The sequence below is a fragment of the Bubalus kerabau genome, chromosome 13 (genome assembly GCF_029407905.1).
Source record: "Bubalus kerabau isolate K-KA32 ecotype Philippines breed swamp buffalo chromosome 13, PCC_UOA_SB_1v2, whole genome shotgun sequence".
In the NCBI taxonomy this organism is placed as follows: domain Eukaryota; kingdom Metazoa; phylum Chordata; class Mammalia; order Artiodactyla; family Bovidae; genus Bubalus; species Bubalus kerabau.
The window spans coordinates 67,527,103-67,554,153 of NC_073636.1; the positions used below are offsets into that span (position 1 = coordinate 67,527,103).

The window sequence follows — 27,051 nt, forward strand, 5'->3', positions numbered from 1 at the left end:
GGATTTCCCCCTCTGCTCCTCTTGAGTTCTTGTGATTGTACTACTAAAACAAAAAACAAAAAGGACAGAAGGCAGATTAAGAGGAGAAAAAGAAATTTTTTTTTTTTCATATACACAGAGATCTTCTAAAAATGAGACCTAAGAAGTAACCAAAGCAGGCAGCTTTTATACTTTTTACACAGTAAATTTGTGAGGAATGGACAGCACAAAGAAACTTAGGCTTTGGGTGCTTAATTAGAAAAGAATCTAAACAGAATTTGAGTGTGGGGTAGTGAATCAGAGAAGTAACAGAGTTTGTTTATACAGGCTCCTCAGCTCTGAATTCCTGTCTCTGACAATAAGGGTGTCTGTCTTTCCACCTCCAGATGCAGAAAGTGAACCTTTCACTCGAGAGATTTATTTCCTGCTTTTCAGGGAGACAGAAGAGGATCAGAGTTTTTCTTGTTTTTTAATTTCTTATATCAGTGCTTTTCATGCAACTTCAAATAATTAATATGCCATGGTATAGCCATTTTGGGGTAGCCCACTCGGAGCCCCAACAGTAGTAGTCCCTTTATTATTGGTTTTGGTAACAGAGCTGAAAGCCACTGAAGACTAGAATCAGAGCCCCAGCTTTCTCTTTTCCTTGTATCTTCCCAGCATCTTAACTCAGCAGCCGCAGCCCTGCTGACACCTCAGAAGGGACCATTCTGAAATGGCGCAGCTGCCGCCAAGTCACATGGAGCAATGGAGCTGGCTGGGGGAGAGGTGCGAGTCAGCGATGGGTTTTTAATGTTCCCATGTAGATCCTTGAAGAAAAATTAAAAGCAGCATTCTTATTTTCAGCCCAAAGATTGAGATATTGTATTTTCCCATAAAAAATGGATGAGTTAATTAGTTGTAGTTTAAGTTGAAGCTGTGATTTCTAAGTGTAGATTTCTAAGTCTATAGCATCAGCAACTATAGAGTTAAGCCTCCTGGAAAGACAAGAGGGCTGAGGGGGCATGTTAAGTAACCTTGGGGCAAGATTCAGCTTTCCCTTTCTGCCTGGCTCTCTCTGAGTTCCTGTAATGAAGCCGTTCTCTGACGTTAATTCAGTGTGGCAGGTCACGTTTCAAACAGGGCCCTTCATAAACTTCTTCATGCATAATAACCCTTTATAATTCTTAATTGGAAGTAGCTGGGCAGTGGGTGATTTTTATATACCATATGTCCTATAGCACAACAGGGCAAGATAAAGGAAAACAGACATCTTGTTACTGGAAATCTTATCAAATCAAGCCCCTGCCTTTGGTGTTATTTCTAACATAATTTTTGTTGTGTAAATACTTCTTAGCAAGGAGAAAAAAGTAGGTTTGACAGTTTACATTTTGATCTGTATTTCTTACATGAGTTGCTAGAGGAAATGCTTACAATTTTTGTTTGTTTTGAAAGTGAAATTCCCCTCGAAAGGTCATTGCGATGTCGGCCCCTGTCATTTCTAACCGTCTTATCCCCCAGCTCATCTGCAGCGTGTCAGCTCTGGCTTACCCCTCTAACCAAAAAAGGCAAAGAATGTGTCAGCCTTGCTTCCCTCGGCCAGTTGTCTCCATGTGCTGTGCTGGACTGTGTTCCCACAGTGTCAGCTGGATCCATAGGAAGCAGGGGGATGTTGGACACATTTTCTACTTCTGGTTTGAAGAATCTTTGAGGCGAGATTCCAGAGTTTTGCCAGGAACATAAATCCTAGGCTCAGTCTGAGAGTCACACCTCCATCCTTTACCTTCTCTGTTTTCAGCATTTCTTGGCGATCACAGAAACCCAGGCAGTTCATCATGCGTGCCTGCTTCCCCCTGCACTACCTCCCCTCCAGGATCCTGCACCAGGGCAGCAGTAGCCGCAAGTCTGGTAGAACACCTGCCTGTTTCATGGCTCCCCATGGTGGGGGGCGGTGGGGGGGGTGTTTTGCTGCAGTGAGTGCCTGTAGCGAACGGCGGATTCAGCTCAACGCTTCGCCTCTGCCACCACCCCAGTGTAAATTATGCATGAGCAGGGAAGGCAAAGCAACAGCGCTTCCTGGGTTTGTCTTGTCTTTTCTTGCTTGCCTGGTAGTGGAGGAAAAGGCAAGTGTCTGAAGATACGAGTGTGAAAAAGAGCCGTGTGACGTGTGGGTGAGGTCAATCAGCTGGTGGGGAGAGAAGACTGAGAAACAGGAGTAGGGCAGGGGTGGCATCTGCTGGTGTAAATGGTGCAGGGCTCCATCTCTCGAGTTCCTGGACCAGGCAGGGTAGTGGAGCCTTAGATTAAAGGCTGAGTCCTCTGTTATATACAAGTCTAAGGTATTTTAAGCAAGCAGCATGTGACCACCTTGTCGCATCATTTATCTATGTGCTGAAGAGATTGTGGGGTGCAGCACACTTCAGTGAGTCAAAAGAATTTGAATGGGTCTCATCACTTGGAAGTTGGTTTTCATGGTATCTTGAAAAGAATTCTTGATTTCTGCTGAGAACAGGAGTTCCCGAGGGCTCAGTGTGGAATCTTGCCGAGTTTGTGGGTCTTAGTTGTCAGAAAGCAGAATAGTACCTTGAGGAAAAAGATGCTTGGATTCTCCTGCGGTCTGTCTCCTTTGCCTGTTTAGAACCTAAGAGAATAACAGGAAGGCAGCTATCAAGGGTGTGCCCTGCCCCAACTGAGGGAAGAAGTGGAGACAGGTAAAGGCTGGATTTGTGTCTGGGGGAGTAGTTTTATTTGGATTCATGCTTAATTTTCTGTTGGTCAGTGGCAGCATTAAGGGCTTCCCAGGTGGCTCAGTATTAAAGAATCTACCTGCCAGTGCAGGTTCGGTCCCTCAATTGGGAAGATCCCCTGGAGGAGAAAATGGTAACCCACTCCAGTATTCTTGCATGGATAATCCCATGAACAGAGGAGCCTGGTGGGCTACAGTCCATGGGGTTGTGCAGAGTCTGACACAAGCTGTACATATATACACTTGGGAAAAGGCTGACTCTAATTAAAAAAAAAAGGGTTAGGATATCACAGAGTCAGTTACTACTAAATCTATTTGGAAAGTGGAGTTGCTCAGTCGTGTCCGATTCTCTGCGACCCTGTGGATTGTAGCCCCCAGGCTCCTCCATCCATGGGATTCTCCAGGCAAGAATACTGGAGTGGGTTGCCATTTCCTTTATTTAGGGGACTATAAAATTACTATAGCCTCAGTTTGACCTAATTAGAGCTTGGGGTGAATTGTAACCTGTTTGTCTTTCCTCAAGGTATTAAGTGGGGTCATTCAGCTGTCCCAGTTAAGCAGCTACATATTTTAACAGTTTTTTTTGTTTATTTATGTTTGTTTTTTCGGCTGTGCCATATGGCTTGTGGGATCTTATTCTCCCCCTGTCCAGAGATGTTTTAACAGTGTTAAAGGCAGTCTTTACCTGTATTTAGATATTCAGAGTATATACCTAGTGGCTCTTGCTGATACATTTTAACCAGTTGGCCAATTCACCATTTTTCAGAATAGTTTTAGGTTCACAGCAAAATTAAGAGGAAGGTACAGAGATTTCCTATATACTCCCTTACCCCAGACCTGTATTGTCTCCCCCACTGTCTACGTCCTCCAGATGGGGTACATTTTTGCTCCTGATGAACCCGCATAGTGAGCAGTAAAAGTTGTTCAGTCTCTTTGCAACCCCATGGACTATAGCCCGCCAGGCTCCTCTGTCCACAGAATTCTCCAGGCTAGAATACTGGAGTGGGTAGCTGTTCTCTTTTCCAGGGGATCTTCCCAACCCAGGGATTGAACCCAGGTCTCCTGCATTGCAAGTGGATTCCTTACCATCTGAGCCACCAAGGAAGCCCTGATGAACCTATGCTGACACTATATTAATAGTTACCTGAGTTCACATCGCAGTTGGACATTCTGTGGGTTTGGACCATGTGTAATTCATCACTGTTGTATTTCCACTACCCTGAAAATCATCTGCTTCACCTATTCATCCCTACCTCCTCCCTCCAGCCTTTGTATCCATGGTTTTGCCTTTTTCAGAATGTCATATAGTTGGAGTCATACAGTAGTTAACCTTTCCAGATTGGCTTCTTTCACTAAATAATAAGCATTTAAAGTTTCTCCCTATCTTTTCATGGCTTGATAGCTCATTTATTTTTGTTGTTCAGTCACTCAGTCATGTCCAGACTCTGCAACCCCAATGGACTGCAGCTCACAAGGCTTTCCTGTCCTTCACCATCTCCCAGAGCTTGCCAGCTCACGTCCATTGAGTTGGTGATACCATCCAACCATCTCATCCTCTGTCATCCCCTTCTCCTCCTGCCTTCAGTCTTTCCCAGCATCAGGGTCTTTTCCAGTGAATCAGCTCTTCACATCAGGTGGCCGATAGTATTGAAGCTTCAGCATCAGTCCTTCAAATGAATATTCAGGGTTGATTTCCTTTAGCATTGACTCATTTGATATCTTTACAGTCTAAGGGACTCTCAAGAGTCTTCTCCAGCACCGCAGTTCAAAAGCATCAATTCTTCTGCGCTCAGCTTTCTTTATAGTCCAATTCTCACATCCATACATGACAGCTGGAAAAAGCTTTGACTAGATGGGCCTTTGTCAGCAAAGTAATGTCTCTGTTTTTAATATGCTATCTAGGTTTGTAATAGCTTTTCTTCCAAGGAGCAAGCGTCTTTTAATTTCATGGCTGCAGTCACCATCTGCAGTGATTTTGGAGCCCAGGAAAACAAAGTCTGTCACTGTTTCCATTGTTTCCCCATCTATTTGCCATGAAGCAATGGGACTGGATGCTATGATCATAGTTTTTTGAGTGTTGAATTTTAAGCCAGCTTTTTCACCTCCTCTTTCACTTTCATCAAGAGGCTCTTTAGTTCCTCTTTGCTTTCTGCCATAAGCGTGGTGTCATCAATATCTGAGGTTATTGATATTTCTCGCAGCAATCTTGATTCCAGCTTGTGCTTCATCTAGCCCAGCATTTTGCATGATGTACTCTGCTTATTTAATTGAAGTTAAATAAGCAGGGTCACAATATACAGCCTTGACGTACTCATTTCTTTTTAGTGCTGAATAATACTGTGTTTGGATGTACCAGAGTTTATCCACTCCTCTACTTGGCATCTTGGTTGATTCCAGCTTTGGGTAATTATGAATAAGGCTGCTGTAAACGGTGGTGTGATGGTATTTGTGTGGGCACAGATATTCAACTCCTTTGGATAAAGACCAGCAAGCATAGTCGTATGGTAAGAGTATGTTTGGTTTTGTAAGAAGCTACCAAATTGTCTTCCAGAGTGGCTGAACCATGTTGCATTCCCACCAGTGGTGTATTTGAGCCTTCCTCTTGCTCTGCATCCTCACCAACATGTGGTGATGTCTTTTCTGCACTCTGACTATTCTAGCAGGTATGGGGTGGTATCTCAATGCTGTTGTTGTTTTTAATGTTTATTTTATTTTTTGCTGTGCTGGGTCTTTGTTGCTGTGTGCAGGCTTTCTCCAGTTGTAGCGAGTGGGAGCTACTCTTCATTGTGGTGTGGGGGCTTCTCACTGCAGTGTCTGCAGAGCACAGACTCCAGGGTGTGTGAGCTTCAGTAGCACAGGCTCCAGAGCACGGGCTCAGTAGTTGTGGCAGATGGTCTCAGTTGCCCTGAGGCATGTGGGATCTTCCTGGAACAGGAATCAAACTTGTATCCCCTGCATTGCAAGGTGGACTCTTAACTACTGGACCACCAGGGAAGCCCTCGGTATTGTTTTAATTTGCATTTCCCTGATGACATATGATGTCTTTCACAGACATTTTCTCCCACTCTCTGGCTTATCTTTTCATTCTCTTGGCAGTCTTTTCTAGAGTTGAAATTTTTCATTTTAATGAAATCCAGTTTGTCATTTGTTTCATGGATCATGTTGTTGATGTTGTATGTAAAATACTATCTGCTCTCCATTGTATTGCCTTTGCTGCTTTGTCAAAGATCAGTTGACTGTTTATATATTCTGGGCCCTCTGTTCTGTTGCACTCATCTTTTTGTCTGTTCTTTTGCCAGTATTGCGTTCTTGATTACAACAGCTTAAAGTAAGTCTTAGAGTTAAGTAGTGTCTAGCTTTGTTCTTTTAATAGTGTGTTGACTCTTCAGAATCTTTTGCCTCACCATATAAACTTTAGAATTAGTTTGTTCATATCTTCAAAATAATTTGCTGTGGTTTTGATTGAGATTGCCTTGGATCTGCAGATCAAGTTGAGAAGAACTGACATTGTAAGAGAATTGCATCTTCCTATCCACAAACATGGAATATCTATTTATTTACCTCTTCTGTGTTCTATCATCAGAATTTTGTAGTTTTCCTCCTGTAGATGTCATAGATATTTTGTTAGCTTTATACTTAAGTATTTCATTGTTTTAAGACTAATGTAAATGGTATTGGGTTTTAATTTCAATTCCACTAGTTCATTGCCAATATATAGGAAAACAATTGACTTTTATATATTAATGTTGTATCTTGCAACTCTTTTTTTTAATCCTGTTGATTGGCTCCTGCTTTCATCCTTTGTCTAGTGATGCCCTCCTCCTAGGCTCATGAGCCTGCTCTTAAAATAGAAATGTCTGTGGGTAGAAAACAAGAAGACCTCCCTGGGTCACGAGGAGGTTTGGGCCTGATCCATCCACTTTCAGAGTGCTATGAAAAGAGGACTTTAATGTGGAACATAGTTCCTTTCATTAAAATGAATTTTCTCTAATGATATCTAGAATATAATAGTAATCTAAACATGATGAGATATTCACGACCCAGATAATCACGATGGTGTGATCACTCACCTAGAGCCAGACATCCTGAAATGTGAAGTCAAGTGGGCCTTAGAAAGCATCACTATGAACAAAGCTAGTGGAGGTGATGGAATTCCAGTTGAGCTATTTCAAATCCTGAAAGATGATGCTGTGAAAGTGCTGCACTCAATATGCCAGCAAATTTGGAAAATTCAGCAGTGGCCACACGACTGGAAAAGGTCAGTTTTCATTCCAATCCCAAAGAAAGGCAATGCCAAAGAATGCTCAAACTACTGCACAATTGCACTCATCTCACACGCTACTAAAGTAATGCTCAAAATTCTCCAAGCCAGGCTTCAGCAATACATGAACCGTGAATTTCCAGATGTTCAAGCTGGTTTTAGAAAAGGCAGAGAAACCAGAGATCAAATTGCCAACATCCTCTGGGTCATGGAAAAAGCAAGAGAGTTCCAGAAAAACATCTATTTCTGCTTTATTTATTGACTATGCCAGAGCCATTGACTGTGTGGATCACAATAAACTGTGGAAAATTCTGAAAGAGATGGGAATACCAGGCCACCTGACCTGCCTCTTGAGAAACCTATATGCAGGTCAGGAAGCAACAGTTAGAACTGGACATGGAACAACAGACTGGTTCCAAATAGGAAAAGGAGTACTTCAAGGCTGTATATTGTCACCCTGCTTGTTTAACTTATATGCAGAGTACATCATGAGAAACGCTGGGCTGGAAGGAGCACAAGCTGGAATCAAGATTGCCAGGAGAAATATCAATAACCTCAGATATGCAGATGATACCACCCTTATGGCAGAAAGTGAAGAGGAACTCAAAAGCCTCTTGATGAAAGTGAAAGTGGAGAGTGAAAAAGTTGGCTTAAAGCTCAACATTCAGAAAACGAAGATCATGGCATCTGGTCCCATCACTTCATGGGAAATAGATGGGGAAACAGTGGAAACAGTGTCAGACTTTATTTTTTGGGCTCCAAAATCACTGCAGATGGTGATTGCAGCTATGAAATTAAAAGACGCTTACTCCTTGGAAGGAAAGTTTGACCAACCTAGATAGCATATTCAAAAGCAGAGACATTACTTTTCCAAGAAAGGTCCATCTAGTTAAGGCTATGGTTTTTCCAGTAGTCATGTATGGATATGAGAGTTGGACTGTGAAGAAAGCTGAGCGCAGAAGAATTGATGCTTTTGAACTGTGGTGTTGGAGAAGACTCTTGAGAGTCCCTTGGACTGCAAGGAGATCCAACCAGTCCATCCTAAAGGAGACCAGTCCTGGGTGTTCATTGGAAGGACTGATGCTGAGGCTGAAACTCCAATACTTAGGCCACTTCATGCGAAGAGTAGACTCATTGGAAAAGACCCTGATGCTGGGAGGGATTGGGGGCAGGAGGAGAAGGGGACGACAGAGGATGAGATGGCTGGATGGTATCACCGACTCAATGCACATGAGTTTGGGTGAACTCCAGGAGTTGGTGATGGACAGGGAGGCCTGGCATGCTGTGATTCATGGGGTCGCAAAGAATCGGACACGACTGAGCGACTGAACTGAAACATGATGAGATATCCTCCCACCTCTTGTACTCCTAAAGAGGAACAAATAAGATTTTTTTTTAAGATGAGAGTTGTTTGAATTTAAGATGGTGTGGGAGTGTTAATCCAATCAACCACCTTTTGATCTCAGGTGAACTTGCTAAATTAGTCTGAGGATCACCCGAGAGTACGGACCCTTGGATTCTGATCCTAGGTCACCTCTCCAGAGACTCAGTGACTTTCAAACTGTCCTTGAGGAATTCCTCTTTCAACTGAAGTGCTCTCTGTCTACTCTGGATGGCTCTGAGTTGAGGTGGCTTTCATGTGTCAGCTTTGGTCAGAGGATGGTCACAGGGAGCAAGGGGTAACTATTACCCTTTTTGTACCTAGAATTCAGGAGAAGTTCAATAAATGAATCCATGTCCAGTAATAGAGAATAGGTGTCCTCTGTTAGCTTCTTGTGACATCTGTAAAACCAAAGGAGAAAACTGTTTGTAGAAGGAAGAGCAGAGAACTTTGACATTTTATTAATAGATCCTCAGATTTGAAATCAGTTTTTTGTTTCAAGAATGAAAGGTAATTACTGGTACATAATCCTATCTTTTATATATTGTTAATTCATTGGGCAGCTGTGTAGATACTTACTGTTTGCAGGGCACTGCTGGGCATGGTGGATGCTGGGGAGGCAGTTGGGTTTGGTCCTTGCCTTCTGATGCTTACTGGTTTGTTGGGGGAGTCACTAGGAATAATTTATAGAAGTCATTATTTTAGTTGTGCTAAGTCTCAGAGGAAAGGAAGGGACTATCAGGAGAGCTTCCTTTCTTTACTTGTCCCTTGTCTCTGTTTGAGGGCTTGTGTGAGCAGCTCTCACTTCAGGGGGAAGGCTGACCGCCAGCAGTCATATGGGGGCAGAGCCTCCCTGCTCATTTCCCCATTTCCCTCTCCCACTCCTTGCTTGGAATTTGTCTTTACAACTTCAGCTAAGTGTTCTTTTTTTTAACCTATTTCCTGTCTTATCACTCTTCTTCAAACCTTTTGCCTCTCTAAGTATATGGAAAGTGTCTGGCATGAAGGAATCTAGAACATGAAGAAAAACCTTATGGGTGCTCCACTTCCCTCATTTTCAGATAAAGAAGGATGGAGGAAAGGAGGGAACACCTCCACAGTCACACTGGAACTTGGGAGTCAGAGCCAGGACTAAGCCCAGGGCTTTGTGTCGCAGCCCAGTGCTCTGTTATGTTCCTGTAGGAGAGGTTTTAGTCAGCAAGGGCCCAGTCTCAGGAGCCGCCTTGTCTTTGCAGAAACACCGAAGAGGGTGAAAAAAGAAAAAGTCTAGCCCCAAAGGAGCCATAAACCACAGATGTCCTCTGACCTAGAGTTGTTACCCAAGACCTTATAGCTGGGAGCTGAGGAAAGAAAATAGTATATTCAGTTCCTGTCATCAAGGGAGTCGTATTTTAGAGGAACGTAGAACTCTGACATGGGGAGAGAGCACCTCAGAGCAGTCCGTTAGGGGCGCAGTGCCCAGGAAGGCCAGCGGAGAGAGGGACCAGTGTATTGGATGAGGAGGAAAGATTTTCCTAGAGAGATAGGACTCAGCAGTTGGCGAAGGAGCAAAGTCAGGACCTTGCCGAGACCAGGAGAAGAAAGAGAGCCCTTCAGGTTTAGGGGGATCCTGAACAAACGGCCAGTGCAGGCTCTGGCCTGTGCAGCATGTGGGCAGGAGCGAATTTTAGAAGACCTTGCACCCAGATCAGTCATGGAGGTAGTGTTGCACCGTGCTTCCCTTTATCAGAGGAGGGACTTGATGAAAGCTGGGCTTCTGAAAGATAAGTCCAGGGGCATGTTTAGGGGTGACTGCCAGAAGGCTTCAGCAGGGCCTTGCTACAGTGCCTACGTGTGGAACGAGGAAGTCCTGAACCAGGCGGTGGCGGTGGGAATTTTGAGCTTCTGAAGTCCTTGTCTATGAAGATGCTAACTCTGGGTTAATCTAAGTTTAACACAGAAAATACAGTTAGCTTTAGAGTGGTTTTCCTAGTCATGTCTAGGTGGAGCCTTCAAAATAATTGTAAAGCTCAAGCATTATCTTACAGAGTATTTTGAAATAGATAAGCACCAAAGACACTACAAATACAAAACATCACTTTTTACTTCCAGATCTCAAGCACTCAGTTAAATACCATTTAATTCACTGTTGCCAGTATCCAACTTCTAGAGCTTTCATTTTTTGTGTACAGTCTTGCTTTTGAGCATTTGAAAACCTGAGCCTGGTAGCTTAGCTGAATGTGTGAGGGGCTCTCTGGTCAGGAGCACAGGCCAGGAGGCTGAAAGTATCTGTATCAGCTCCTTAACATAACTGCATCGTCTCCTCAGGAACATAAACAGAAGCTTGTTTTCTCGTTGTCCTTAATATAACTCTTTGTCTCCTCAGGAATATAAACAGAAGCTTGCTCGGGTAACCCAGGTCCGCAAGGAACTCAAGTCCCACATTCAGAGCTTGCCAGACCTCTCGTTGCTGCCCAACGTCACAGGGGGCTTGGCCCCCCTGCCCTCTGCTGGTGACCTGTTTTCAACTGACTAGGGCAGGTGTCATGCCCCAGATTCCCATCTGTACCAGCAGAAAGAAGAGGGCACGTCATGGTTGGAAATAACCTGGAAGCCCCTGGTTCTGTCCCTCGTTCAGTCGGCCCCCATCCTCAAGAAAGAACCACGGACTCTGATTCTCCTCCCTCTCCGGCCTCTCCTCTGTCGAGCACAATTGAGAACAGTGGCAAATGGAATCCAGTTTCAGTGTATACTTGGAAAGAATACAAACTCACTTCATGTTTCCATGCCCCTGTTGGTTTTCCCTTTTTAGCCCTCTCTGTACACCTAAGAAGTTATGAAAATCATGTGTAGAAGAATCTTGTCCCTCATGACGACATTGTGTCATGAAAGCAGTTGCTCCTTTTCGAGCTGGGCTTGTTCAAGTTCAGGGCAGGCTTCCGCCAAGGGACTCAGGTCTGGAATCGTTGGCTTTCCTGGCTGCCATCCACCCCAGAGGTTGGAGGCACAACTGTTTTGAGCGTCTTCGCCATAAAGAGTTTGCCAAATCTCAGATTCTCCCTTGTTGTGGCTTCTGACAATGTGTTGTCAGAGGTTAGGTGCATGTGTTCTGTGAGCATACTAGAGAATCGAGCAGTAAAGATTCAAAGCTGATCTGGGACATCAAGCCACAGTTCTGAGACAGACAGACTCACGGGGATCACAAGCATGAATCAAAAATAAGGTATTTCCTCAAGGTTCCTATCAACCTTCCCAGGCTGCTCTGATCAAGGGTCCCAACCTCTGGTCAGGAGCACGTTTCTAGAAACATCCTTGCCCCACATTGTGAAAGCTTGAAGGCAGTTATTAGAAATGGCACAGTGGGCCCCTGAAACTGAAGGCTTTCTGGGAGTCCGGGTTCTGCTGTTGCTTTGACCCCTTCTTTGGGGGAATAGGGCACACACTACCAATTAATTCATTGCGTGGGTGCTTGTCCACAGCATGGTGACTAAACTTGAAACTCTCCCCTGCAGACCCGACACGCTGCATGCTTGCCTGTCCTTCAGTTCACGTCACTGTGCGTGTCCTTGTGCCCCGGGGAGGAGGAGTGCTTTGTGTCAGGTGCCGCTGACTAACCCATCTCGGGAAGGGGGAGAGTGAGGGATATTAACTGGGGGGGGGGGGGGGGTCTTAATTCCATTATCATGCCAGCTGACGTTATGACTGTATGATGTAGTTAGGATTTTTATCTTACTTTTAGTAAAGGCTAGGCCTGCTGTCTGTAAATCATTCGCATTTGGCGGGCTGATTTTTGACATTGGAAAGGGCAGAAAACAATTCGCCCTAATAGTGTAATAGGAATTAGAGCCCGGAGGCTGAAATCCAAAAGCTATAAAAGGAATTCCTTGGAGGGGGCTTCAGAATTTCCATCATTTTGAGTTGCTCTTTTCAGGATTACCAAAAAAGCCAATTACATGTGATTCTACATGTTCAACGTGTTAGAGCATGATGATGTCTGTTTTTAGAAGTGTAACAGGCTTCCCTTCAGGAAGCTCTCCTGCCTGCCATGAAGAGAAAACAAGGAAAAGTCACAGCAGGTATGCAGTTTAACTCTGTAGAACCTCGTAGCATTTAAGCTATTTTTCAGATTGAATACAGACTGTGTGTTGGTTACATATCGACACTGCCTGTCGTCCTGTCATTATTAAATTAATGGGTCTGTCTGTAAAGTGTTTCTCCCAGAGGCCATAGGGCAGTAAATGACTTTACCACAATTGCAAAATGAATTCCAGCCTTTGCTGTATCTGCATATAAGCCCCTCCCCGTGTGGTGTGCTGCTGCGGTCTTGCAGGCGAGCTGCTTCTAAACAGATCGCCGTGGACGCACTCTGTGCTTTCAAAGGAAGCAGAATCTCAGCAGCCACAAACCAACCAGAAAGGTGGAGAAGGCATTTGGTCTCATCAGCTAGATGAAAATGTTATATAATATAATGGGTTTTGCCCACTGCTGTGTTTTATCTGATTGAGTCTTTGACTAGAGATTGGTGCATAATTATTACAGCAAGAGCAAGAAATGAAACTGTAGCAATTATGTAAATGAATGTGTTGGCCTCTTAACACCTGTTACTAGTAGACTTCCTATAAGGAGGTTAGTCCTGTTTTTGTTTTTTTTTTCCCCAATGAAATGCTTTTGTTTTTTAACTCTCAATTCTCCCACATCCTCCCCAAGTGTACTTTTTACTTCATTTGTTTAATTTAAATGACCCTTTCTCCTTGTATGTATGAGGTGACCAGGTCGGGTGGGGGTGGGGGGTTTGTTTTGTGTTTTCCTACACTTAGGACATCCATCGGCCTCCAAGACCTTTCCTTTAGGTCATGTTCCTCAGAAAGTCTTCAATCTTCCTTTGTTTTTTGTTTTTGTTTTTTTTTTTCTTAAAGAATATTTTTAAAGCTTAAATTTGTATATTAATTTAGGACTTTATTTAGAAGTATAGGCTGCCATTGGCGGTAGCAGTATATTCTGAAATGTCTCATAGATATATATTTTTGAATAAAGATGGTGTTGTTGAACGACATTGTACAGTGTTTCTTTTCCCTTCCCTCTTAGGGAACCCTCAAAACTTTCTTTGTAATCAGTGGGTAATTAGTAATCACCAATAGAGATTGTACTATCTGTACAGAATCCTGTCTCTTAGGAGTTTTTGTGACTGTTAGTGGCCCATAAATACTCAGCTGTTACATAGAATTTTTGGTTCTTTCCAGGGGGTCAGTTAGCCAGTCCACACAGTATCCAGGAGAGGTACCTCCAGAGTTTTATCCTCATTGTACAGAAATGGGACTGATGGAGAGGTCACATGACTCTTTCCCTAGTACCACACAGTCTCTGACAGATTAAAACTTGGAAGTTCTTTGATTTCAGTGCTTTTGTTCGCACCACCAGGCCTCCTAAGAGAGATTTCATGCTGGCGGTACAGTGAAAGCCACTCTGAACAGTAAAAAGAAACATGGGAGATAAAAAAGTATTTTTTTGTGGGTTCCTTTTCACTTTTACATTCATGAGAGCATATTGACTATTACCAGTTAAAATTCAAAATATTGAAAAATGGTTTGAAATACAGTCCTTTGAAGCAATTGATACGTTTAGAAGGATGGTTTTAACCTTTGTTATTGGTGAGAATAGCCTTTATCAGAAGTGCAGTTACCTGTTTATCTCATGATGCAAAAAACTGCTGCAGTCATGGTCCTTCAGGGCTACATACGTAGCAACTCAAGATGAAGATCTGAGTTGGAAAGTTGAGACTATGGCATTAACCAAGTTCTTCCTTAAAATATAAAGGCTTGATGTAATATGTGAATCTCAGGAGACAATCTCCTTCTGTGTCCCCAGGTTTCATGGCCTAGTTAATGTCTTCACTCCTACCTATAAATAATAAGTCCATAATTCCTCAGGTTTAATTAGCACTTCAGGCTACAAAATGTGACTCCAAGGTCCTCAGAGCTGAGGGTGGAACTACCCAAGAGTTCATGAATCTGTCAAACTGCGTTACTTTTGTGATGGGAGCCATTACTGTGTGACCTTCCTGGCAAGTTACTTTCCTCTCTGGGCCTCAGTTTTCCCATCTTTGAATTGTATTGGTTGAAATTATTTCTAGACACACTGCCAGCCCTGAAGCATATGATTTGTTGTGTTTGAGGAAGTGAATGCAGGACTGAAGTCTGAGAATGCTGAATGGCATGTCCTGGCTTGCCAACAGTACTTGATAAATAGAGTAATAATATCATCATTATACCATATATACTTATTTCTTAAGAAATATCTGTGAAACCCTGGGGTACTGTAGCCAATAAAGGTCAGAACATGAGACAGTGCCAAGACTAGGAAGGTGAGAGTAAGCACGGTAGTTCACTATCTGGGTACGAACTGCCTGTATTTGGTTTATTTGAAATCTTGAAGAAAAAGCCGCTCTCCATCCTGGCTTTGCTGTCTTACTTTCTCTTGAGATCATTCATCTAGCTAAACTCATTTCTCATCACCACCTCTGTGAGATTTTCCATTTAAAAACCATTCTTCCACTCTGAGGCACAGATTCAATTAAGAATCCATTATTCTCCTGTACAGTAGATTAGGATTCTCACAGCTTTATCTCGTGTTGAAAGCCCAGATTGTTCAATTTTTTAAGACTCTGAAATAGTTATTTTGAATTAAGAAGTCATTTCTACCACTGGTTTGATAAATATTAAAATTAGTAGTATGCATCAGAATGTATCTAATACTTTACACACACAAGAGCTGCAGCAAATGGCAGCCCCCATCTTCCAATCTCCTGTCACTCTGATGACCTTGGGCACGTCCCTCAGCCTCTCGGGACCTCAGCTGCTTCTTAAGGGCAATGAGTGAGGTTGAATAACCTTTGCCATCATTTCCAGATCTACAGTTCTGCAGCTAGGGTTTCAAAATATTTCTTCCTATTGAGAATCTTATTAATACCACCTCACTCTGTAGATTTTTAATGCCACTTATCTGTGGGAACTCATGAAATTGATAAATCAAGGTAATTATAACTATTAATAACTTTCAGTGAATTTAAACTGCTAATAACTTTAAATGTTGTTCAGTCGCTAAGGCATGTCTGGATCTTTTGACACTCCGTGAGTTGCAGCACACCAGGCTTCCCTGTCCTTCACTGTCTCCTGGAGCTTGCCCGGACTCATGTCCATTGCATTGGGCATGCTATCTAACCATCTCCTCCTCTGCCGCCCCCCCTTTCCTTTTGCCTCAGTCTTTCCCAGCACCAGGGTCTTTTCTAATGAGTTGGCTTTTTGCATCAGGTGGCCAAAATATTGGAGCTTCAGCTTCAGCATCAGTCCTTCCGACTTTAAATGAGATGTAAAATAGGGCCTAATACCATGTCTGGGACAAATTAGGGGCTCAACAGTGGCTGTTAACTGTATTCAATAATGGTTGTACTTATTTAAATGTGCGTGTAACAAGGTGTTAAAATACATGTCTTTTGGAAGACACTACATACCTATACCATATACTGAATTTATAATGGAGATAGTCAAAAACCTGAAGCCCTCTTTAACTCCCTAACCCACACTGAAGGTGTAAAAGAAGAGTTAGAAGGAGGAGAGTTCTTGGTGTGACTTTGAGAGAGCCATTCGTGTGTTTTGAGTCTCCTCAGGGAGAGTAGTGAGTGTTAGCTGCCCCTCACCTCAAGGCCAAGGAAAGGGGGCCTGGATGGAAACTTAATGAGCGTCTCCTGTAGGGTGACAATCCAGTGGACTACACAGACCCCAGCCTGGAAAAATCTAAAGGATGAGCTACCAGTGTCTGGCTGGGTGCTTTGATGATGGAGCAGATGACAGAGGTGAGTATGGCCTCTACTCCTGGAGCCTGGATGGGGCAGAGCGGGAGAGGGGGGTGTGTGCATACCTCCCAGGACCGGATGTAGGCTGTGTGCGTGCGAGGGAACCGACACGTAGTCATCTCAGAGCCTGAACAAGAGGCAAGTGTTTCCTCCAGGAGGTGAACTTCGGCTCACGGTGCGGACAAAGGAGTAGAAAGCAGAGCCACAGGGTGGGCATCACTCCTGAGGGATCTCTGGGCATGAAGATGGCAGGACTGGGAGGGAGAAGCTGCCCTGAGGGGTGAAGGAGGAGTCCGCGGGAGAAAGACACAGTTAAAACTCTTGCCAGGTCAGCGTCCAGTTACCACAACACCTCAACTCAGGATATTGTTCCTGCTTTGCCTTCATTTCCTCACTCCCACGGCCCTAATCCTGGAAGGGTCAGAAACCTTAGTACACAAGCAAGACCTCAGTTCCCTAGTCTGCAGCTGGCCCAGAGAAGCCTCAACTTCAAGTGATAAGCCATTTTGATTACAACGGAATTGGACATTTAAATTTCTGAACTGAGACTGTTACACACCTTAAGTGTAACTGTGTGTGTGTGTGCGTGCTCAGTCATATCTGACTCTACAACCCCATGAACTGTAGCCTGCCAGGCTCCTCTGTCCATGGAATCTTCCAGGCAAGAATACTGGAGTGGGTTGCCATTTCCTTCTCCAGGGGATCTTCCAGACCCAGAAATCAAACCGGCATCTCTTGTGTCTCCTGCATTGGCAGGCAGGTTCTTTACCACTGTGCCACCTGTGGGCCCCAAATGTGACTACAGGATGATACTAAGACGCACTAAGGAAGTGGAGCAAACTCCGGGAGATAGTGAAAGATAGGAAGTCTGGCATGCTGCAGTCCATGGGGTCACAAAGAGTTGGACATGACTGAAGAGAAGTTGCAGAGGCCCGAGTTTTCTTCTAGAATTAAGGGATACACTAGTCTCAAGTTGGATTTTAAGGGAGAGTAGGAGACAAAAATAAAGTTGCTTTGTGATTGTAATTCTCTACAAGCCTGCCTGTTTATCATAACGGTGGTTGTTGTTTAGTCACTAAGTCATGTCTGACTCTGTGACCCATGGACTACATGTGGCCCACGCCAGGCTCCTCTGTCCATGGGATTCTCCAGGCAAGAACACTGGAGTGGGTTGCCATTTCCTTACGGTTACACACGTGATTTATTTTACGCCCTCTAATTCTTCATTCACTGTTTTTTTTTTTAACTTAAAAAGTTCACATCCGTATCTTTAATTTGTTTCTTAGTAATTTCAAGAATTATCCTTCTCTGTGTACTTAAACACATTTTTTAATTGTAGTAAAATGCACATGGTATAAATTAACCATTTTAGCCATTTTAAAAGTGTATGATTCATTGGTATTTAATACATTCATGATATTGTGCAACCATCACAGCTTAGTTTTAGAATATCTTCACCCTCAAAAGGAAACCCCATAGTCATTAAGCAGTCACTCCTAATTCCAAGCCCCTGTGAGTGAAAGTCGCTCAGTCGTGTCTGACTCTCTTCGACCCCATGGACTGTCTCCAGGCCAGAATACTGGAGTGGGTAGCCTTTCCCTTCTCCAGGGGATCTTCCCAACCCAGGGATTGAACCCAGGTCTCCCACATTGCAAACAGATTCTTTACCAGCTAAGCCACAAGGGAAGCCCCTGTGCCAAGCCCCTGGCAACCACTAGTTTGCTTTTTTGTCTTTATGACATTGCCTATTCTGGATACTTATAATGTAAATAGAATTATACATTGTGTGATCTTTGTGTCTGGTTTTGTCCATTCAGCATAGTGTTTTCAACGTTCATGTTATAGCATTTATCAGAATTTTATTTTTTTATGGTTGAATAATATTGTATAGATATGCCACATATTCATCAGTATTTATCAGTCAACAAACATTTGAGTTGTTTTTTACCTTTTGGCTATTGTCAGTAGTATTGCCATGAATATTCTTGTACAAATTTTTGTTTGAACATCTATTTTCAATTCTTCTGGCAATATACTTTGGAGTGGAAATCCTGGGTCATATGACAACTCTGTTTAACTAATTGCTGCTGCTGCTGCTAAGTCACCTCAGTCGTGTCCGACTCTGTGCGACCCCATAGACGGCAGCCCACCAGGCTCCCCCATCCCTGGGATTCTTCAGGCAAGAACACTGGAGTGGGTTGCCATTTCCTTCTTCAATGCATGAAAGTGAAAAGTGAAAGTGAAGTCACTCAGTCGTGCCCGACTCTTAGCGACCCCATGGACTGCAGCCTACCAGACTCCTCTATCCATGGGATTTTTCCAGGCAAGAGTACCGGAGTGGGGTGCCATTGCCTTCTCCATTAACTAATTGAAGAACCACCAAATGATTTTCCACAGTGGTGGCACCATGTACATATCCATGAGTAGTGGATGAGAACTGCTATATTAGGGTTTTCCAGAGAAAATCATCAGGATATTGAGACAGATGATTTCTTCTAGAATTTTATACTTTCAGCTCTTATATTTAAGTCACTGCTGCATTTTTAGTTAATTTTTGTGTATGGTATGAGGCGAGAGTTCAGCTTCATTCTTGCATGTGGATATCCATTTATCTCACCCAGTACCATCTGCCAAAGAGATTATTTTTTTCCCCTTGAATGGTTTTGGCATCCTTGTCAAGATCTTGAATGCTTTAAGAAAACAAATTTAAAGGTTAAGTAATGCATTGTGTCTTGATCAATTCGAGTTAACCTTGAAGATCTTTGCCTAGTTCAGGTTTTCACAAAATCTTCACAGAGCCTGACTTCCTGATAGAATTGTAAAACTCAAAAATATTCATGAACTAACTCCCAACACAATTTTCTTAAACTGTCTCTAACAACTTTTAATGAAGCCACCATCTATTAAATAAATGATATTTTAAAGTATAAACCAATGGTGAAAACAACTAGGATAGAGATTTTCTGTTCCACCCATGAAGGATTAAGTGCGTGGGATTTGCCTTTCACTATAAACAACCAGAAAAGCAGATGAAATACATAAAACAAATGTTTTTAGACATTGGACATCAGGAAGCACAGGCTGTGACTCCCTGAGAGACGGGAAATGCACAGGAAGGGGTGATTACCAATCTTACTCATTTAGGATGCCTCCAACCTTCAGCACAGAGATGGGGAAACTGACACCCACTGTATCACTGAATTGAAGAGACAGAGGTAGGGGTACAGGAAGGCCGAGGCAGCTAAAATTTACATGGACATGGAACAGAGATATTTTCTTGGGCTCCAAAATCACTATAGACGGTGACTGTTGCCATGAAATTAAAAGACCCTTGCTCCTTGGAAGAAAAGCTATGACAAACCTAGACAGCATATTAAAAAGCAGAAACATCACTTTGCTGACAAAGGTCTGTATAGTCAAAGCTATGGTTTTTCCAGTAATCATATATGGATGTGTGAGTTGGACTATAAAGAAGGCTGAGTGCTGAAGAAATGATGCTATCGAACTGTGGTGTTGGAGAAGACTCTTGGGAGTCCCTTGGACTGCAAGGAGATCAAACCAGTCCATCCTAAAAGAAATCAGCCCTGAATATTCATTGGAAGGACTGATGCTAAAGCTGAGGCTCCAATACTTTGGCCACCTGATGCAAAGAGTCGACTCATTGAAGAAGGCCCTGATGCTGGGAAAGATTGAAGGCAGGAGGAGAAGGGGAAGACAGAGGATGAGATGATTGGATGGCATCACCGACTCAATGGACATGAATTTGAGCAAGCTCCGGGAGATGGTGAAGGACAGGAAAGCCTGGCGTGCTGTAGTCCATGGGGTCACAAACAGTCAGACACAGCTGAGTGACTGAACAACTGAACAACATTACAGAGAAGGTAGCTGCACAGAGATAGAGCTCAGAAAATCCCACAGGGTTTCCTGGACCCCTGGGTGAGTTCTGATCAGGACATGGGATGAAACTCCATGAGACCAGGGAAAGAAAAAAGAGAAAGTTGCATGCCAAGTAATTCCCAGGGTTCCCATAGTTCTGGGAATAGTTGAAGTCTCTGCCAGCCAGAGAAGAGACATTCTAACACACAGTGATAGATAGAGTCCTGCAAAGGTCATGCCTTTGAAGTGGGGCTCAAGTAATCCTAGGGTAAAGGTTGCTTTTGGCCTGCCATAAAACAAGCTCAATATTAATCCTCAGACTGATCTGCAAGCAACTTAACCGCTTGGCAGAACAAAGTCCAGCATGTTTAAAGAAATACAACAAAACCCAACACTCAACAATGTAAAATTTATTATGTTTGGTGCAAAACAAATTCACCAGGCAAAGCGTTAGAAACATATGATCAGAGTCAGGAGAAAAATAATTCCACAGATCCAGAATGACACAGATGATAGGATTAGCTGACAAAGACCTCAACAGATAATATAAACACATAAGGATATATAAAGGAAAGCATGAACGTAATGAGGAAAGGCATAGGGCATATACTTTTTTAAAAATCCAAGTCAAATTTTGGAGATGATATGTGAAATATCTGAAATTAAACTGAATAGGATTGACAGCAGAAGAAATTAGACCCTCCCAGAAGAATGGGGGCTTCCCAGGTGGCTTAGTGGTAAAGAATCCACCTGCCAATGCAGGGAACGCAGGAGATGCAGGTTTGATACCTGGGTTGGAAAGATTCCCTGGAGTAGGAAATGACAACCTGTTTCAGCATTCTTGCCTCAAAAATCCATGGATAGTGGAGCCTGGTGGGCTATGGTCCATGGGGGTCACAAAGAGTCAGACACAAGTAATCACACAGAAGAAAATACCAGTGAAATTGAAGGCCCAGAAATAGATACTCAAAATGAAGCACAAAGACAAAATACTTTTAAAGGAATGAACAGAAGAGGCTGTGAAACAATACCAAGTATCAAAAATACATACCAGAAGGAGATGAGAGAGAGAAAAGGAAAACATACTTGAAAAAATAATGACTGTTCTCCAAATACGATGAAAATGATAAAGGCATAGACCCAAGAAACTCAGTAGTCCTCAAAAAGAATACATATGGAAAAAAAAAAAAACTTACATCCTAAGACACATAATAGTCAAATTGATAAACCACTGAGAATGAATCAAAAGAAACATACACTGAGGAACAAATATCTGAATGGCAGCAGACTTCTCGTCATAAGCTATGCAAGCCAGAAAGGAATGCCATGACCTCTTTAATGTGTTGGAAAGTCCCCCCATTACAGGGGGAAAGTCTGTAATTCTGTATTTAGCAAAAACATCCCTCAAAAATGGATAGTGTGGCCAAGGTGGTGGAGTAGGAGGACCCTGAACTCAGCTCCCCCCACAGACATACCAAAATTACAACTATTTAGAGAGCAACTCTCTATGAGAACAACTTGAAGGCTAGCAGAATAGGTTCTTCACAACTAAAGACGTAGAGAACTACAACAAGACGGCAGGAGGGGTGAAGATGCAGTGTAACCAGGACCCGCACCCTCAGGTAGGTCACCCATTGTAGGGGCATTAGTTTGATCCCTGGTTGGGGAAGTTCCACATGCCGTGGGGTGCAGCCTAAATAAATAAGCAAGCAAATGATGGATTGTTGAAGAAATCAAAGAGGACATTTTTTAAAAACTTGAGTGGGAGACTCCTGGGCATATATCTAGAGGAAAACATGGTCTGAAAGGATACATGCACCCCAGTGTTCACTGCAGCACTGTTTACAGTAGCCAAGACTTAGAAGTGACCTAAATGTCCAACAACAGGAATGGCTAAAGAAGATGTGGTACATACACACAATGGAATATTACTCAGTCATTAAAAAGAATGAAATAATGCCATTTGCAGCAACATGGATGGACCTAGAGATTGTCATACTGAGTGAAATAAGTCAGAAAGAGAAATAGCGTGTATGACATCCCTTAAATGTGGAATCTAAAAAGAAATGGTACCAATGAACTTATTCACAAAACAAACTCACAGACTTAGAGAATGTACTTATGGTTGTGGTGGCAGGGGGATAGGTTGGGGGGAAGGGAGAGTTAGGGAGTTAGGAATTTACTGAACACAGTGCTATAGTTAAAATGGATAACCAACAAGGTCTTGCTGTATAGCACAGGGAACTCTGCTCAGTGTTATGTGGCAGCCTAGATAGGAGGGGAGTTTGGAGGAGAATGGATATATGTATATGTATGACTGAGTCCCTTGCCTGTCCACCTGAATCTATCACAATGTTGTTAATTGGCTATATTCCAATATAAAATAAAAAGTTTAAAAGAAAAAAAAAAGCCTCAGTTGGAGAACATATGTGTGAACCATATAGCCAAAGAGGGTTAATACTCGCATCAAAATAAACTCACATCAAAAAGACAAACAAGCCTTTTTTTTTTCTTTAAATATATATATAATTTTAAATTTTATTTATTTGTAATTGAAGGATAATTGCTTTACAGAATTTTGTTGTTTCCTGCCAAACACCAACATGAATCAGCCATAGGTATACATATATCCCCTCCCTTTTGAACCCGCCTCCCATTTCCCTCCCCACCCACCCCTCTAGGTTGAGACAGAGCCCCTGTTTGAGTTTCCTGAGACATATAGCAAATTCCCATTGGCTATCTATTCTACGCATGGTAATGTAAGTTTCTATGTTACTCTTTCCATACATCTCACTCTCTCCTCCCCTCTCCCCATGTCCATAAGTCTATTCTCTATGTCTGTTTCTCCATTGCTGTTCTGCAAATAAATTCTTCAGTACCATTTTTCTAGATTCCGTATCTATGTATTGCTGCTGCTGCTGCTAAGTTGCTTCAGTCGTGTCCAACTCTGTGCGACCCCATAGACGGCAGCCCACTAGGCTCCTCTGTCTCTGGGATTCTCCAGGCAAGAATACTGGAGTGGGTTGCCATTTCCTTCTCCAATGCATGAAAGTGAAAAGTGAAAGTGAAGCCGCTCAATCGTGCCCAACTCTTAGCGACCCCATGGACTGCAGCCTACCAGGCTCCTCTGTCCATGGGATTTTCCAGGCAAGAGTACTGGAGTGGGGTGCCATTGCCTTCTCCAGTATCTATGCATTAGAATATGATATACATCTTTCTCTTTCTGACTTAGTTCACTGTGTATAATAGGCTCTAGGTTCATCCAGCTCATTAGAATGGACTGCATTCCTTTTTACAGCTGAGTAATATTTCATTGTGTATATGTACCAAACTTCTTTCTCCATTCATCTGTCGATGGACATCTAGGTTGCTTGCATGTTCCAGCTATTATAAATAGTGCTGCAATGAACAATGGGATACATGTGTCTCTTTCAATTTTGGTTCCCTCAGCGTATATGCCTAGGAGTGGGATTGCTGGATAATATGGTGGTTTTATTCCTAGTTTTTAAAGGAATCTCCATACCGTCTTCCATAGTGGCTGTATCAATTTACATTCCCACCAACAGTGCAAGAGTGTTCCCTTTTCTCCACACCCTCTCCAGAATTTATTGTTTGTAGACTTTTTGATGGAGGCCATTCTGACCAGTGGAGGTGATATCTCATTGTAGTTTTGATTTGCATTTCTCTAATAATGAGCTATGTTGAGCATCTTTTCATGTGTTTGTTAGCCGTCTGTTTCGGAGAAAGGTCTGTTTAGGTCTTTTCCCCACTTTTTGATTGGGTTTGTTTTTCTGGTATTGAGTTGTATGAGCTGCTTGTGTATTTTGGAAATTAATCTTTTGTCAGTTGTTTCATTTGCTATTATTTTTTCCCATTCTGAGGGCCATCTTTTCACCTTGCTTATAGTTTCCTTTGCTGTGCAAAAGCTTTTGAGTTTAATTAGGTTCCACTTGTTTACTTTTGTTTTTATTTCCATTACTCTAAGAGGTGGATCATAGAGGATCTTGCTTTGATTTATGTCATTGAGTGTTCTGCCTATGTTTTCCTCTAAGAGTTTTATAGAACAAACAACCCTTTTTTTTTTTTTAATGGGCTTATATACCTGAATATACCTTTTTTTCCAAAGAAGGCACACAAATGACCAGCAGATACATGAAAATATGCTCAATACCACTAATCATCAGGAAAATGCAAATCAAGCAATAATGAGATATGGTATCATACCTGTCAGAGTGGCTATTGCCAAAAATACAAGAAATAACAAGCGTTGGTGAGGAACTGGAGAAGGGGAACACTCATGCAGTGTTGGTAGGAATGTAAATGAGTACAGCCACTACGGAAAGCGGTATGGAGAATCCTCAAAAAAAGTAAAAATAGAAGTGTTGTATGATCCAGCAGTTCCACTTCTGGGTATTTTTCTGAAGAAAACAAAAGCACTAATTCTAAAAGATTTATGTGCGCCTATGTTCACTGCAGTATTATTGACAACAGCCAAGATATGGAAGCAACTTAAGTGCCCATGAACAGATGAATGGATAAAGATGAGGCATGTACACATAATGAAATATTACTAAGCTATATAAAAAAAAAATCTTGCCATTTGTGACAACATGGGTGGACCTAGAGGGTATTATACCAAGTCAAATAAGCCAGAAAAAGACAAATATCATATGACTTTACTTATATGTGCAACCTAAAAAACAAAACAAACATCACAAAGCAGAAACAGACTCAGAGATACAGAGCTCAAACTGGTGTTTGCCAGAAGGAGTGGTGTATAAAACAGGTGAGGGAGATTAAGAGGTACAAACTTCCAGTTACAAAATAAATATAAGTCATGTAATGTACAGCACAGGGAATATAGTCAATAATTTTGGAAAAACTTTGATGGTGACTGATGGTAACTAGACTTATCATGATGACCACTTTGTAATTATAAAAATACTGAATCATGATATTGTACCCCTGAAACTAATTTAATAGTGTAAGTCAATTTTACTTTGTTTTTAAAAAGTGAGAAAAATGAAGACGAAAGGAAAATGTTTTCAAAGCAACAAAAGCTGAAATAATTCATCACCAGTAGACCTGAACAATAAGAACTGTTAAAGGAGGGTTTTCAGACTGAAGAAAAACGATACCAAGATACAAATCTGGATCTACACAAAGGAACGGAGAGCACTGAAAATAACTCCATGGGGGAGTATATAATTTTTCTTATAATTTAAATGTCCTTAGAAGATAATTGGCTGTTTAAACAAAAATAATAATCTACTTAGAATTTTATGAAAGAAAGCAAAACTTACAACAACAATAGTATGAAGTCAGGAGGAGAGATGAGATTAAAAGGATCATAGTATTTGTGACATAATGACACTTGAGGGTAAAAAGTGATAAGATAAAGATATACACTAAAAAGTTTAAAACAGCCATGAAAATACTGAAGAACTGTATGTAGCTAATAAGCAAAGGAGATGCAATGAAATCATTAAAAGTATTCAATTATTCCAAAAGGAGGCAGTTAAAGGGAAAAAAATAGAGCAAAGAATAGAGGAGACATGTAGAAAACAAATAGCAAGATGATATGTTAAAATCTGATCATATCAGTAATCACATTAAACGTCTGAATACCTCAGTTAAAAGTCAGATACTAAGAAATTTGCTCATTTTTTTACTGACCCACACATCATGGCTTGTGGGATTTTAGTTCCCCAACCAGGGATGTGGCTCAGTCAGTAAAGAATCTGCCTGCAATGTGAGAGACCTGGATTTGATCCCTTGGTTGGGAAGATCCCCTGGAGGAGGGCATGGCAACTCACCCCAGTTTTCTTGCCCAGATAATCCCCATGGACAGAGGAGCCTGGCGGGCTACAGTCCATGGGGTCACAAAGAGTCAGACACAACTGTGTGACTAGGCACAGCACAGCACCATCAGGCATAGAACCTAGGCCCTCGCAGTGACAGCCCTAACCACTGGACTGACAGGGAATTCCCAATAATAAGAAATTTAAAGTGTATGGTTTCAGGTGTTGGAGTCACCAAGTAAGACACGACTCACATAGGCATTAGATGGAATGATGCTTGACTCAGAGAGAAGAGAGCAAAGTCTGCTTTAAGAGTGAGCACTGGTTCCCATGGTCAGCAGGTCCTATCCTGCAGCTGACACAGAAAGATGGTCTGCCTGCTCCCCTTTCATGCTGCAGGGGGAGGACCCTGTTCCCTCTCCCCAGGAACAGATAGAAGCAGTGGGGTTGGCCAGGTGCCACTCAAGCAGCACAAAGACATACACATCAAGCCTGTTCGCAGGGAAAAGATATTTGCAAACAAGTGCTTTGCCCAACACTGGCTATGAGAGCTCCTTACCTTCCCGTAAGGAAATGTTGTTGGTAATGTTTCAGGTCCCAGGAACACTTTTGTGCAACTGTGCAAGAATCACCAGCCTGAGACTTCTGGTGGCACAGTGGATAAGAATCTGCCTGCCAGTGCAGGAGACATGGGTTCAATCCCCAATCCAGGAAGATTCCATGTGCTGCAGATCAGCTAAACCAGTGTGCCACCATTATCGAAGCCTGTATGTGACCAAAGCCCATGAACCCTAGAGCCTGTATCCACGAGAAGCCACTGTAATGAGCACCCCATGCACTGCAACAGAGTAGCCCCTGCTTGCTGAACTAGAGAAAGCCTGTGCAAAGTACCAAAGACCCAGTGCAGCCAAAAATTAATTATTTTTTTAAAAGGATTGGTACACCTTAACAACAACAACAAAACAATCACTAGGCAATGGATGACTGATTTCTCAACATACTTACTCTCTGACCCTTTACCAAAGTTTGCCCATCTTTGGATTAATGTAATGTGCATTTCAACCCAACAGAGACCATGATGCCTTCTGAATTAATGGACTATGAATGAATGAGGTCTCCATGTATGTTCTAACATGGGCACTTTCTTTTTTTTTTTTTTTTTTCTCATTGTAACACTCGTTTTTATATAAATATCCGCAA

The 27,051-nt window shown here is 42.4% G+C and overlaps 1 protein-coding gene across 2 annotated transcripts in view; it reads left to right on the forward strand.

Annotated features, from left to right (window-relative positions):
* Positions 1-27,051, forward strand: part of RPRD1B (regulation of nuclear pre-mRNA domain containing 1B) — a 77,595-nt gene that overhangs the window by 43,882 nt on the left and 6,662 nt on the right. Inside the window, exon 7 of one of the 2 annotated variants that reach the window (XM_055545017.1) lies at positions 10,712-11,109. The exons of the other annotated variant lie outside the window; for it this stretch is intronic. Coding sequence (XP_055400992.1) covers positions 10,712-10,861 — 150 coding nt within the window. The 3' untranslated portion in view covers positions 10,862-11,109. Of the gene's footprint in view, positions 1-10,711; positions 11,110-27,051 lie in introns of those variants that run through there. 2 annotated transcript variants of the gene reach the window in all.